Source organism: Lampris incognitus, chromosome 11, assembly GCF_029633865.1.
Source record: "Lampris incognitus isolate fLamInc1 chromosome 11, fLamInc1.hap2, whole genome shotgun sequence".
Lineage (NCBI taxonomy): Eukaryota > Metazoa > Chordata > Actinopteri > Lampriformes > Lampridae > Lampris > Lampris incognitus.
Genome location: NC_079221.1, coordinates 57,106,147 through 57,120,976, shown reverse-complemented (window position 1 = coordinate 57,120,976; position 14,830 = coordinate 57,106,147). Strand labels below are relative to the sequence as shown.

Below are 14,830 nucleotides of genomic sequence, written 5' to 3'. Positions count from 1 at the left end.
CCCAGTACACAAGAACCGGGGGAGAATCGGGTTATTGACGGAAGTATGTCCCACCCCGGTACAGTAGGTGGCGATATGCTCCCTTTTAGCTGGTGGCTGTTGGACCTTCTTCCGGTTGACCTATTACGCCACGTACCAAACAAGCCACAAACAAGTTAGCAAGTGGCGAGCGGGTCCCATGTGGAGCGGTGACAACATGGACACCTTCACAACACTGTGCGGTTCACACGCTCTCCATGCTTTACTGCTGGTACACATGAGACGCAGCCAGGCTGCCCCTGGTGCCGGCGCTGGTGTCCGAAGGCAGAAGACCATGCCGCATGCTCCTGGCGTGGTCCAGCCACGCCACTTCTGCGGTGCTCCACTTCGTGCCCTCTTTACTACCACGGGCTCCTCGCACGTGTTGGACGCGGGGCAGGAGCAAAGACTGGTGGGAGAGGGCAGAGCGGCGGTCTTACATGTCCGGGTGAAAGACCGCCGCGGGGACCGTGGATCATGCGCAGAACGCCTAGGGCAGTTCGGGGCAGATTGAAGCGTATACATGCCGCAGTAAATCCACCCCCAACCGCATCATCTAGGTGTGTCAGTCCCACTTCCAGAAACTCGATTTAGTAGGACTTCAGTGGGACTAACACATTTACATGTGTTTTAAAAGTCCAGTTTTAGTCACACTAACACAATAAATCCACTTTTCTAACAGCATGTAAACGTAGTCCCTGAATTACTGGAAAGAGAAAATAAAGGAATCCTGGCTTCTGTAAAACCACTCTGAAATCAGAGTTTTGATTCCAAGAAAACTAAGCAAGACTCAGCCAGCTGTAAACCTGTCTCTCTCTCTGCCACTCGGCCTCCTTCTGCTCCAGCTCCTCCACAGCCCCGCTCCAGTCAGCCGTCAGCTTCTGCAGGTCCTCCCTCAGGGCCTGGCTGGCCAGCGTTGACTGACTGAGCTGGTCTCGCAGGAGCGAGTTCATCTCAGCTAGACCAGTAGATCTGGGGGGGAAGACAGGTGGATATGTAGACATGTACATGCATGGCACACACACTCGCACACAACACACAAATATTTGTACTCACCTCTGTTGTTCCTCTTCCAGCCTGATGAGGGCGCTCTCCAGGGAGTCACTGTGTTCATCTCTCATCCGCCGCTACAAGACACCACAGACAGCAGGTTGTGTTCTGTACCAGGACCCTGAACACAGGTCTGACTCTTCAATACTGATAGCACATCTGACAAAACCAGACCGTTCTAACCCCAAACACGACATCTCTCTGTTTCCCTTTCCAAATCTCCGTTCGGGTGGTGCAGCGGTCTATTCCGTTGCCTACCAACATGGGGGTCTTGGTTCGAATCCCCATGTTACCTGCGGTTTGGGCGGGCGTCCCTGCAGACACAATTGGCTGTGTCTGTGGGTGGGAAGCCGGATGTGGGTATGTGTCCTGGTCGCTGCACTAGCGCCTCCTCTGGTTGGTCGGGGCACCTGTTCGGGGGGGGGGGGGACTGGGAGGAATAGCGTGATCCTCCCAAACGCTACGTCCCCCTGGTGAAACTCCTCACTGTCAGGTGAAAAGAAGCAGCTGGTGACTCCACATGTATGGGAGGAGCCATGTGGTAGTCTGCAGCCCTCCCTGGATCAGCAGAGGGGGGGGGGGGGGGAGCAGAGACCGGGACGGCTCGGAAGATTGAGGTAATTGGCCGGGTACAATTGGGGAGAAAAAAGGGGGGGGGTTCATTTTCTTGAATAAACAATGTGATATTTCAATATCACCAAATAGTGCAGGGCTAGCAAATTTTAAAAGTTTACCCGTGGGTTGAAACCCTTCAGGTTGTGATGTGTCATTTCTCCTCCAGAGCATCAGGGGGCAGTGTGTATAGCAGACCATTTTGTCATTTATCATAAAATGTAAACAGCAGAACTTAGGTTCTAGACACTGGTCACTATCCTGACTGTCAGCAGTCGCAGCTGTAAAGTCCCCAGCTGCTAAACATGACATAACAGGTAGGTATACTATTGTCCTCAAGAGGGCGCTGTGGACGGTCACCTCGGTTCTGTGCTCTCTTGTATGTTTCCTGTTTTTGTTTGTTTGTTTAGTTTCCAGCACCCTCTCACTGATCACATCCATCACAGGGGGGACCTTGAAGTCCTCAGCTGTCCACTGGACAAACTGAACAGACTTTTTTAACGACTTTCACTGAACATTTTAATGAAAGTCTTGCCGAGGTCTTCATCGGCACAGCCTTGTGGACTATGATGAAGATGCTGAAGGGGGAAGCGAGCCAGAGTGCTCGTTAAACTGCGACAGCAGGGATTCAGAACCACGCTCCCATCCATCCACCTGGAGAATGTTGGCTCTCTGGCCAACAAGATGGAAGAACTGCTACTCATACACAGAAACCACTCAGACTTTTCCAGATCTGCCGCCCTGTGTCTCACCGAAACCTGGCTTAGTGAGATACTGCGAATGTTCTCATTCATCCAGGTCATGGTTATCCAAAGGAGTTGAATCAAGTGCAACTGGACTTGGTATATATCAGTGGCTTAGTGAGCTTATACCGGACAGTACAATTCATCTGCTGCAGTTCCAACCCCTCCGGGCGGACTGCAAAACAGGGCTATTGGGGAAAAACCTGGTGGCGGCAGCATATGCTTCTCCATAAATGAAGGTTGGTGTACGGATGTCACAGGGTTGAAGAAGTCACGCAGCCCTGAGATAGAGACCTCTTCCACTGACTGTAAATCATCCTGTTCACCACGGGGATGGTCACCGTTTATTCTGGTGGTGTCTACGTAGGTGAACATCTAGGGAGGTGTCCCCCGTACCTCTACACCGTCACTCAAACATGGCAGTACAAGTGAACAGTACAGGATGGACAGCGCTTTATGATCCAGAATGTGCTCTGCCTTTCCCAGAACTCCAACGCTCCTCGCCATTTTTGTTCTCATGAAGCTTATATGAGGTTTCCAGCAGATTCTGTGGTGAAGGTATCACACCCAGAAATTTATTTTCATATACTCTTTCAACGTTAATATTGCTGATCATTACTTCAACTTGTGTGTCTGTTTTATGGTTTACAAATAACATAAACTTAGTTTTGTTCAGGCTGGTGTTGTGTGTGTGCTCTGACTGACCTCTCTGCTGAGCACCTCCCTCTCCTCCACATGGAGTCTCTGATCCAGACGCTCACAGCGATCCCTGTACTCCACCACCTGCCAACAATAACAACAACAATTACAAAAACACCAATAATAATGATATTAATAATGATGATAATAAGGATGATAATGATAATAATAATAATGATGATGAAGATAATAATATAATGATAATAAATAATAACAATAATAACAATAATAATAATAATGTGCCCCCACTACTGCAATCAATAACCTTAAAAAACTGCACCTACGACCACAATTAATAGTAACAACTGGTGGTTCCACACACACACACACACACAAGCACCCACACAACCACACAACACCTTGTTCTGCAGCTTGTGTATGAGCAGAGCCTGTCGTGCCTCTCTCTCCCTCCCCTCCCTCACCCTCCTCTTCCACTCTCTCTGTTCACCTTCCAGATGGAGAGAGAGAGACAGAGACGGGTCCAAGGACCGAGACAGCTGGAAGACAGACAGAGAGAGAGAGATGCAGACAGAGCAAAAGAGGAAAAGAGGGAGACAGACAGGATTATCATGACTGCTGAGAGTTTTAGTCTGAATAAACGGACAAAAATAAATGGACAGACATCATGAAGAGATTTTCTGTAGAAAAAAAGAGAAGAAAAGTGTGAATAAACAAAAGCAGCCGTCAACACACGGTCTCTGGAAACGTCTATCTGGAAACGTCTATCTGGAAACGTCTATCTGGAAACGTCTATCTGGAAAGTGAAAACAGACCAGATGACAAACTTCTTGTTATATTTGATCTGGACAGTTGTGGTAACAGAAATGTGTCCTAAAAACTGCTCTGCTTCAAACTCTTACCAAGGCACCGACCTGTCCACCAGGAGGCACCCACCTGTCCACCAGGAGGCACCCACCTGGCCACCAGGAGGCACCCACCTGGCCACCAGGAAACAAGAAAGGTACTGATCCTAAACACCAGAGAGACCACCACAGATAAGCAGACTGACAGAGAGAGGAGGAGAGAGGCTGAGAAAGGGGGAGAGAGAGACAGAGAAAGGGGGAGAGAGAGACAGAGAAAGGGAGGGAGAAACAGGGAAAGGGGGAGAGAGTCCGAGAAAGGGGAGAGAGACAGAGAAAGGGGGAGAGAGTCTGAGAAAGGGGAGAGAGACAGAGAAAAGGGGGAGAGAGTCTGAGAAAGGGGAGAGAGACAGAGAAAAGGGGAGAGAGGCAGAGAAAGGGGGAGTGAGCGAGCAGTCTTTACCCTCTCAGTGAGAGCCTGCGCTCGTGATTCCAGCGCTTCTTTCCCCGCTTGGCTCTCTGCCAGTTCATCCTGCAGCCGAGACACTTCCTGTTTCAGCTCCGCCCTCTCTTCCTGCCAGCCAATCAGTAGCCGTGAGTCCATCCCGGTGGCTGAGCATCCAGCTTCAGGGCTATTGTCAGACTGGACAGATGCCAGAATGAACAGATGTTAACAACACCGACTGGGAAAGTGGGATTGAGAGATCATGTCAAATCATGCGATCCAGATAAATATGGTGTCATCTGAATGGCGGTCAGTAATGTAAGCATTAAACACGCGGGGTCCAGGACCTGACACATTTAGTCAGGGCTCTACACTAACTTTTTGCATTGGTTGCACTGGTGCGCCTAACTTTTTTTTTTAGGTGCACCAGCACAAAATTTAGGTGCACCCACATTTTTCATTGCGTCGCCTTTAACACCAAAAGGTCTCCTTTTATCGCTCTTCTAAAATATAATGTGAATGATTTTTTTAAAACAATAAGGTGTAGAAAAAGCTTGTCTTTATTTTAAACACAATATATAAAGAATATATATACATATATATATATGAAGAATATATAAAGAATATATAAAGACCAATTTGGTCGCATGTGTGACCAAATTGGTCGCACTCTCGAGCCCCGTTAGTGCCCTCCCCTTTTACTACTGGTTATAGAGCAATACAGCAAACTGCTATAATACTCCACATGGCTCCATGCTTTGTTTGAGCCCGAAGCTTTGGCTCCATCCATCAATCCATCCATTACCCAAACCACTTATCCTGCTCTCAGGGTCGTGGGGATGCTGGAGCCTATCCCAGCAGTCATTGGGTGGCAGGCGGGGAGACACCCTGGACAGGCCACCAGGCCATCACAGGGTCCACATACACACATTCACACCTAGTGGCAATTTAGTACAGCCAATTCACCTGACCTACATGTTTTTGGACTGTGGGAGGAAACCGCACCCCTGGAGGAAACCCACGCAGACACGGGGAGAACATGCAAACTCCACACAGAGGACGACCTCGGATGACCCCCAAGGTTGGACTACCCCGGGGCTTGAACCCAGAACCATCTTGCTGTGAGGCGACCGCACTAACCACTGCGCCACCGTGCTGCCAACTTTGGCTCCTACATGAGCAAAAAACTTGTGATGGTCCCTTGAGCCGAGAGCCCTGTGACTCACAGGCCAGACCCCATAACTCTGCAACAGAAACAACTGACTAACTAACTAGGTTTAAGAGAAAGTAACACGGCCTCAGTGTCTGTAGGCTGTTGAAGGGTTTTCCCCGAAGCCATTGGTTCACTGAGCAGCCTGAATAGGCTCTGATCACAGAACAGCAACTTGATGGATTTAGGGTGCTTTCACACTAGGGACCTGGGCCCGGATCTTAGTACACTTGACCCCAAAGTCCAGTTCATTTGAATAGTGTGAACACTGCATACTGTACTCAGGCTGAAAAGGTGGTCTCTAGTATGGTTCATGCGTACTTGGACCTAGTTTGCACCAGGTGTGAAAACAAAACATGGAATTGAACTGATACGCTACAAAGGCATAGCAGCGCTACAAAGGTACTAACACTCCCTGCTCAGTAATCCAACGCTTCCTACCACATCATCTGCAGAACGGAGTGACAGCCCATCTAAAACCACTCCCTGCTCAGTAATCCAAAGCTTCCCACCAAATCATCTGCAGAATGGAGTGAAAGACCATCTAAGAAAGACCGCTCCCTGCTCAGTAATCCAACGCTTCCCACCAAATCATCTGCAGAACGGAGTGAAAGCCCTTATAAAACGGACCGCTCCCTGCTCAATAATCCAACGCTTCGTACCAAATCATCTAAAGAACGGAGTGATAGCCCATCTAAAACCATTCCCTGCTCAGTAATCCAACGCTTCCTACCACATCGTCTGCAGAACGGAGTGACAGCCCATCTAAGAAGGACCGCTCTCCGTTCAGTAATCCAACGCTTCCTACCACATCATCTGCAGAATGGAGTGACAGCCCATCTAAGAAAGACCACTCCCTGTTCAGTAATCCAACACTTCCTACCACATCATCTCAGAATGGAGTGACAGCCCATCTAAGAAAGACCACTCCTGCTCAATAATCCAACGCTTCCTACCACATCATCTCAGAATGGAGTGACAGCCCATCTAAGAAAGACCACTCCTGCTCAATAATCCAACACTTCCTACCACATCATGTCAGAATGGAGTGACAGCCCATCTAAGAAAGACCACTCCTGCTCAATAATCCAACACTTCCTACCACATCATCTCAGAATGGAGTGACAGCCCATCTAAGAAAGACCACTCGCTGCTCAGTAATCCAACGCTTCCTACCACATCATCTCAGAAACGGAGTGACAGCTATTCTAAGAAAGACCACTCCCTGCTCAGTAATCCAACGCTTCCTACCACATCATGTCAGAATGGAGTGACAGCCCATCTAAGAAGGACCGCTCCCTGCTCAGTAATCCAACGCTTCCTACCACATCATCTCAGAATGGAGTGCCAGCTCATCTAAGAAAGACCACTCCCTGCTCAGCAAACAAACGCTCCCTACCCCATCATCTACAGAATGGAGTGACAGCACATTTTTGAAAGACCTCTCCCTGCTCAGTAATCAAACGCTTCCTACCACATCATCTGCAGAAGGGAGTGAAAGCCCATCTAACAAGAACTGCTCCCTGCTCAGTGATCCCACGCTTCCTACCAAATCATCTCAGAATGGAGTGACAGCCCATCTAAGAAAGACCACTCGCTGCTCAGTAATCCAACGCTTCCTACCACATCATCTGCAGAACGGAGTGACAGCCCATCTAAAACCACTCCCTGCTCAGTAATCCAACGCTTCCTACCACATCATCTGCAGAACGGAGTGACAGCCTATCTAAAACCACTCCCTGCTCAGTAATCCAAAGCTTCCCACCAAATCATCTGCAGAACTGAGTGACAGCCCATCTAAGAAAGACTGCTCCCTGCTCAGTAATCCAACGCTTCCTACCACATCGTCTGCAGAAGGGAGTGAAAGCCCTTATAAAACGGACCGCTCCCTGCTCAGTAATCCAACGCTTCCCACCACATCATCTGCAGGAGGGAGTAAAAGCCCATCTAAGAAGGACCGCACCCTGCTCAATAATCCAACGCTTCCTACCAAATCATCTGCAGAACGGAGTGACAGCCCATCTAAAACCACTCGCTGCTCAGTAATCCAACGCTTCCTACTAAATCATCCACAGAACGGAGTGACAGCTCATCTAAGTAAACTGGTGTGTAGATGAGGGTGACGGGCTGTGGATAATCTACTACTACTACTTTCGGCTTCTCCCGTTAGGGGTCGCCACAGCGGATCATCCGCTGTGGCTGTGGATAATAAGCATGTTAATAATAATCTGCAGTCCGAGGCGTCAGCATGATGACCATTTAATCCTGAGATGAACCTGCTGCTCCAGTCCAATTTAGCTGGAACCTTGTGGGTTACAGAGGTGTATACAACTTTAAGTGCAGCTGGTACAATGCAAGAAAAACAACTTGCATCATGAGGTTTTACCTTGACATACAGGTCTCAGAACTTAACTCTTGAAAACTGAATCGGTTTAATTTTCTTTCAGTAAATCTTTGGCGGTCACTCAGGGTCAAGTATGACTGTCCTCCTTCTAGGTCCTTGTGGGTATCCTTGCTCAGGTCGCCTGCACGTGACAGCTTTTTATGTGGTGTGGCTGATATTTGTCATTTCATCTTATGTACTAGTACGTACACAAAAGAAACAAAATTCCATTTCCCCCAGCCCTCAGCAGTGCAACACAAAAGATAAAAACACATATCCAAAACAACACCACCAAAAACGTACAAAAAACAGAGAGAACAAAGCAAGAACAGCCAACAACACAGACCACCCATTACAACACGGTCCACCCAGTACAACACAGTCCACCCAATACAACACGGTCCACACAGTACAACATGGTCCACCCAGTACAACACATCCCACCCAGTACAACACAGTCCACCCAGTAAAACACGGTCAGAAAACGCAACCGCCCAGAGAACAAACGCCAGCCAGGATGACTGTCGGAACTGCCGATCTGCATGAGCTAGCAGTTAGCTTAGTCTGCCCCGCCTCCACATCCTGTCAGACCACCTTCTGTGTTTCCTCTTCAGGTGCAGCTCCAGGAAGGGCCGCGGTCCTTGGGCCCATCGGCTGTAGCGGACCAGGCTCCCTCGGTCGATCCAACGCCAGCTCTCCAGCCAGACACCTCCGACAAACGTCCCCCGCTCTCCACACGATGACGCAGACAAAAACACTGCACAGTCGACGCTAGGCATCTTGGGCAGGGCCGTGGGCTAGCAGTTAGCTTAGCCTGCCCCGCTTGCCTCCTCCTCGAGCCCACGGGACGCAGCAGACCAAGCTCTCTCAGCCGATCCAGCACCAGAAGCAAAATCGACAGTCAAAATAAAAACTTCATATGATGACACAAACTTAGACGCAGACGTGGACAAAGACAGTGCAATAATCGGTACTGGGTGAGGTTGCTGCAAACGAGAGTATGCGCCGCCACCTCCCACACTGGAAGGTAAGATATATATATATATATATATATATATATATTATACTGAGCAAAAATATAAACACAACACTTTTGTTTTTGCTCCAATTTTTCCTGAGTCGAGATCAAACATTAAGACTTTTTCTATGGACACAAAAGGCCTATTTGTCTCACATGTTGTTCACAAATGTGTTTAAATCTGTTAGCGAGCACTTCTTTGCTGAGATAATCCACCCACCTGACAGGTGTGGCATATAAAGATGCTGGGATTATTGCACAGGTGTGCCTCAGGCTGCTCTCAATAACAGGCCACTCTAAACTGTGCAGTTTTATCACACAGCACAATGCCACAAATGTCGCAAGTTTGAGGGAGCGTGCAATTGGCATGCTGACTGCAGGAATGTCCACCAGAGCTGTTGCCCATGACTTGAATGTTCATTTCTCTACCATAAGTCGTCTCCAAAGTCGTTTCCGAGAATTTGGCAGTATATCCAACCGGCCTCACAACTGCAGACCACGTGTAACCACACCAGCCCAGGACCTCCACATCCGGCATCTTCACCTGCAAGATCGTCTGAGACCAGCCACCCGGACAGCTGATGCAACAATTGGTTTGCAAAACCAAAGAATTTCTGCACAAACTGTCAGAAACCGTCTCAGGGAAGCTCGTCTGCATGCTCGCCGTCTTTACTGGGGTCTTGAAGGACTGCAGTTCGTCGTTGTAACCGACTTGAGTGGGCAAATGCTGACCTTCGATGGTGTTTGGCACTTTGGAGAAGTGCTCTCTTCACGGATGAATGCTGGTTTTCACTGTACCGGGCAGATGGCAGACCGTGTATTGCGTCATGCGGGTGAGCGGTTTGCTGACGTCATCGTTGTGAACAGAGTGGCCCGTGGTGGCGGTGGGGTTATGGTATGGGCAGGCATATGCAATGACAACAAGCACAGGTGTATTTCATTGATGGCATTTTGAATGTGCAGATACTGTGACCAGATCCTGAGGCCCACTGTGGCGCCATTCCTCCGCCACCATCACCTGGTGTTGCAGTACCGTAATACACGGCCCCATGTTGCAGGCATCTGTACACAATTCCTGGAAGCTGAAAACAGCCCAGTTCTTGCATGGCCTGCGTACTCACCGGACATGTCACCCGTTGAGCATGTTTGATGCTCTGGATTGGTGTATACGACAGCGTGTCCCAGTTCCTGCCAACATCCAGCAGCTTCCACGATCATCAACAACCCGATCAGCTCTATGCAAGGAGATGTGTTGCACTGCGTCAGGCAAATGGTGCTCACACCAGATACTGACTGGTTTTCTGACCCCCCCCCCCGCATTTCTGTGAAATCCATAGTTCAGTGCATAATAAATGTCTCTCCAAGACAAAACTGCACATTTCAGAGCAGCCTGTTATTGTGAGCAGCCTGAGGCTCACCTGTGCAGTGATCCTGCTGTGTAGTCAGCATCTTACTCAGCTCGGCAAAGGAGAGGCGCTCACTAAAACATGCAAACACATGTGAGAGAAATGGGCCTTTTGTGTACATACAAAAAGTCTTCATCTTTGATTTCAACTCAATAGGAGCAAAAACACACGTGTTGCGTGTATATATATAGATATATAGATAGATAGATCTCTAACTAACCTGAAAACTATCGGTTCCCTTTACATGAAGTTGTTGAGGTTAGAAGGGGGGGGGCTACCAGTTAATATGGAATATAAAACTCACTTCACCGTGATATAGTACTACTGCTATAACAAGATTACTATTTCGCGAATGTACTACTAGTGGTGCGACATTAAGTAACGTTACGATATGAGTACTATGTAGGAGATGTACTATTATGAGTACTCCTGCATAGTTTACTGACTTACATGTCGTGATTTCTATGCGTCGTTCCATGACAGCAGTCAGCAGCGTCCGCTAACTGATGCTTCTCCAGCAAATAGCCTGGGCCAAACCACACGAGTCGCTGATTAACGGCCGAGCCGCTAACACCTTAGCCGTGTGTCGCTAACACCTTAGCCGTGTGTGTCGCTAACAGCTTAGCCGTGTGTCGCTAACAGGTTAGCCGTGTGTCGCTAACAGCTTAGCCGTGTGTCGCTAACAGGTTAGCCGTGTGTCGCTAACACCTTAGCCGTGTATCGCTAACAGCTTAGCCGTGTGTGTCGTTACAGCTTAGCCGTGTGTCGCTAACAGCTTAGCCGTGTGTCTCGCTAACAGGTTAGCCGTGTGTGTCGCTAACAGCTTAGCCGTGTGTGTCGCTAACACCTTAGCCGTGTGTGTCGCTAAAACCTTAGCCGTGTGTGTCGCTAACAGCTTAGCCGTGTGTATCGCTAACACCTTAGCCGTGTGTATCGCTAAAACCTTAGCCGTGTGTGTCGCTAACACCTTAGCCGTGTGTATCGCTAACACCTTAGCCGTGTGTATCGCTAAAACCTTAGCCGTGTGTGTCGCTAACACCTTAGCCGTGTGTATCGCTAACACCTTAGCCGTGTGTGTCGCTAACAGCTTAGCCGTGTGTGTCGCTAACACCTTAGCCGTGTGTCGCTAACACCTTAGCCGTGTGTCGCTAACACCTTAGCCGTGTGTCGCTAACACCTTAGCCGTGTGTGTCGCTAACACCTTAGCCGTGTGTCGCTAACACCTTAGCCGTGTGTGTCGCTAACATCTTAGCCGTGTGTGTCGCTAACACATTAGCCGTGTGTCGCTAACAGGTTAGCCGTGTGTGTCGCTAACAGCTTAGCCGTGTGTGTCGCTAACAGCTTAGCCGTGTGTCGCTAACAGGTTAGCCGTGTGTGTCGCTAACAGGTTAGCTGAGTGTGTCGCTAACAGTTAGCCGTGTGTGTCGCCGTTTGTGTCGCTAACAGCTTAGCCGTGTGTCGCCGTGTGCGTTGCTAAGCAACAGCTTCGCAGGAAAGCCTCCTACCTGCAGAGTCAGACCGGGTCTCCATACCAGACAGAACCTACTCTGGAACGTTCATTCATTAACCGCTGTCGCTCGGTAACCACAACACTTCACCTTTCACCCTTGACCCAAACACAAACCCATCATGTGATCACAGCGGAAACAAAGTGGACTGAGTAACCGACAGCGCCCCCGACTGACGTGGAGAGGAAGTGCACACGATTTTAAAAAACGTATTTATTGGATTTTGCATTTTACAAATCACAGAATCCACGTATGAAATAAATCCATATTTTATTTCATATTATTCTATTTAAGAAGAACAACATTAGAATTTAAGCAGACCGTGTGGACTGGCGTACTGCGGAGACTCGGACAGGAACTGACAGACACCACAGCGAGACGGACAGGAGTGAAACTCTGGTTGTCTTAATTGTGCCGACTCAGAGAAACCTGGTTTCCTCCTGTTTCTGCTCCTGCATGCAAGGCAAGAACAGCAAGGCAGCCATCTGCCAAGAACACCACGCAGGACTTCTTCATTAGCGTCCTGGAAGACTCTCTTGACGATCCATCAATTTAGTCAAGCTGCAGGAACAACTGAAAACTTCCCACTACACAGTTAATGAGGAGTATGATGTATGTAAATATATATATATATACATATGACAATTTATACACATTTGATAATATTGTCACATTAGCAGAAACGCACGTTTCATTTCATGCAGAGCTCCAGCTAGGTGGTGAGATAGTTTTGCTCCTCGTCTCATTAGAATGATGGGACTCATAATGTGTAGAAAGACTGCAGCCCTGGATGTCCAGTTGGCCATTCATCTGAATCAACTGTCAGCTTCTTCTCTGGACAAAAATAAACCCCAGCACGAATAAAGGTTGTACTTTAAAAATATTATTTTCAATACAGTGAATATAATTTTTAAACGTTTATTTACTTGTAAACTACAGTATAAAATGGTCACACTACTTTACAGGCCTAAAGATTCTGAGTCGGTTTACAAAAAACAGATTTCTCAGATTAATGAATACGAATCAGCTCTCATTTTCACATGCAGTTAAACGAGGAAGATTAGCTTCCGTCCATTATCTGAAACACTTATCCTGCTCTTAATGAATCATGTTAAAACTTGCTCCACCCTGAAAGTGAAATTACATCTCATCTCATCTCATCTTCAGCCGCTTCTCCGGGCTCGGGTCGCGGTGGCAGCAAGCTAAGTAAGGCACTCCAGACGTCCCTCTCCCCAGCAACGCCCTCCAGCTCCTCCTGGGGGATCCCAAGGCGTTCCCAAGCCAGATTGGACATGTAGTCCCTCCAGCGAGTTCTGGGTCTACCCCGGGGTCTCCTCTCAGTTGGCCGTGCCCGGAAAACCTCCAAAGGAAGGCGCCCAGGAGGCATCCTGATCAGATGCCCAAACCACCTTAACCGGCTCCTTTCGATGTGAAGGAGCAGCAGCTGTACTCCGAGCTTCCTCGTCTGTGAATGTTCTCATTCATCCAGGTCATAGTCATCCAAAGGAATTGAATCAAGCTCCCTCCGGATGTCCAGCTCCTCAGCCCATCTCTAAGGCTGAGCCCAGACACCCTATGGAGGAAACTCATTTCAGCCGCTTGTATCCGCGATCTCACCCTTTCAGTCACTATCCAAAGCTCATGACCATAGGTGAGGGTTGGAACCAAGACTGACTGGTAAATTGAGATGTTTGCCTCCCGGCTCAGCTCCTCTTCACTGCAACGGTCTGGTACAACGTCCGCATGTTTTTGCAAGAGTGTGGAAAACAATGCAGAGTCAATATGTGCAAAGCTTATAGACTCTCAAAAAGGCAGTGCTGGGACACAATTAAAAGGTGCTTCAACTAGTTTAGGGGTGTGCACACTTATGCAACCACGTTTAAGTTTTGTCGTTTTTTTTCTCTAAAAGGTTTCACATAGGTTGCAATTTCACATTAAAGGTGGAAAAACTTATGACATGATTTTTTCCCCCCCACATCACAAGGACCTGCCATTTTAACAGGGATATATAGATCAGTATGGAGTCTCCGTGGACTATGTTTGCGGATGACATTGTGATCCGTAGCGAGAGTAGGGTGCAGGTTGAGGAGAGCCTGGAGAGGTGGAGGTATGCACTGGAGAGAAGAGGAATGAAAGTCAGTAGGAGCGAGATGGAATACCTATGCGTGAGTGAAAGGGAGGACAGTGGAATGGTGAGGATGCAAGGAGTAGAGGTGTGGAAGGTGGGTGAGTTTAAATACTTGGGGTCAACTGTCCAAAGTAACGGCGAGTGTAGAAGAGAGGTGAAGAAGAGAGTGCAGGTAGGGTGGAGTGGGTGGAGAAGAGTTTCAGGAGTGGAGAAGAGTGTCAGTACATAAGAGAAACCAAACAACCATTACACAAACGGATGGCCCAACACAGAAGGCCAAACTCCTCAGGACAAGACTCAGCAGTCTATCTACACCTAAAGGAGAAGACACACTCCTTCCAGGACAGCAACGTACACATTTTGGACAGAGAAGATAAATGGTTTGAAAGAGGGGTGAAGGAAGCCATCTATGTGAAACTGGAAAAACCATCCCTCAACAGAGGAGGAGGTCTGCGACACCACCTATCTCCCACTTACAATGCCGTCCTTTCATCTCTACCCAGGAGACTCAAGAAGCCTAGCCTCCAAGAACAACAGTCGGTCACTAACGGCTCCAACCACTCTCATGACCACTGAACAATGACGTCGAAACTACCACCCCCAACCACCGTCGCTGCTAAACAAATGCAAATCAACAGCTCCGATGGCGACGGGCCCGGCTGGACATCGGAGCACAAAAGAGTCACTCATATCTATGGCTCTGTTAGCGACAGGCGTTGGTAAACATCGGGACACAAAGACCCATGGACATCTATAGCTCTGACAACGACTCCAAAGAGGATAAATTCTGAGTCTCATCACCAGCCAGTC

General features: G+C 48.4%; 1 protein-coding gene across 1 annotated transcript in view; it reads right to left on the bottom strand.

The window, feature by feature from the left end:
* Nucleotides 1–10,976, bottom strand: part of si:dkey-230p4.1 (trichohyalin) — a 59,612-nt gene extending 48,636 nt beyond the window's left edge. The window contains exons 1-6 of the mRNA XM_056288971.1: nucleotides 10,835–10,976; nucleotides 4,386–4,565; nucleotides 3,482–3,619; nucleotides 3,129–3,206; nucleotides 1,075–1,145; nucleotides 825–990 (exon numbers count right to left, since the gene is read on the bottom strand). Of these exons, the coding sequence (XP_056144946.1) occupies nucleotides 825–990; nucleotides 1,075–1,145; nucleotides 3,129–3,206; nucleotides 3,482–3,619; nucleotides 4,386–4,526 (594 nt within the window). The 5' untranslated portion in view covers nucleotides 4,527–4,565; nucleotides 10,835–10,976. The remainder of the gene's footprint in view (nucleotides 1–824; nucleotides 991–1,074; nucleotides 1,146–3,128; nucleotides 3,207–3,481; nucleotides 3,620–4,385; nucleotides 4,566–10,834) is intronic.
* Between the last annotated feature and the right edge of the window lie 3,854 nt (nucleotides 10,977–14,830).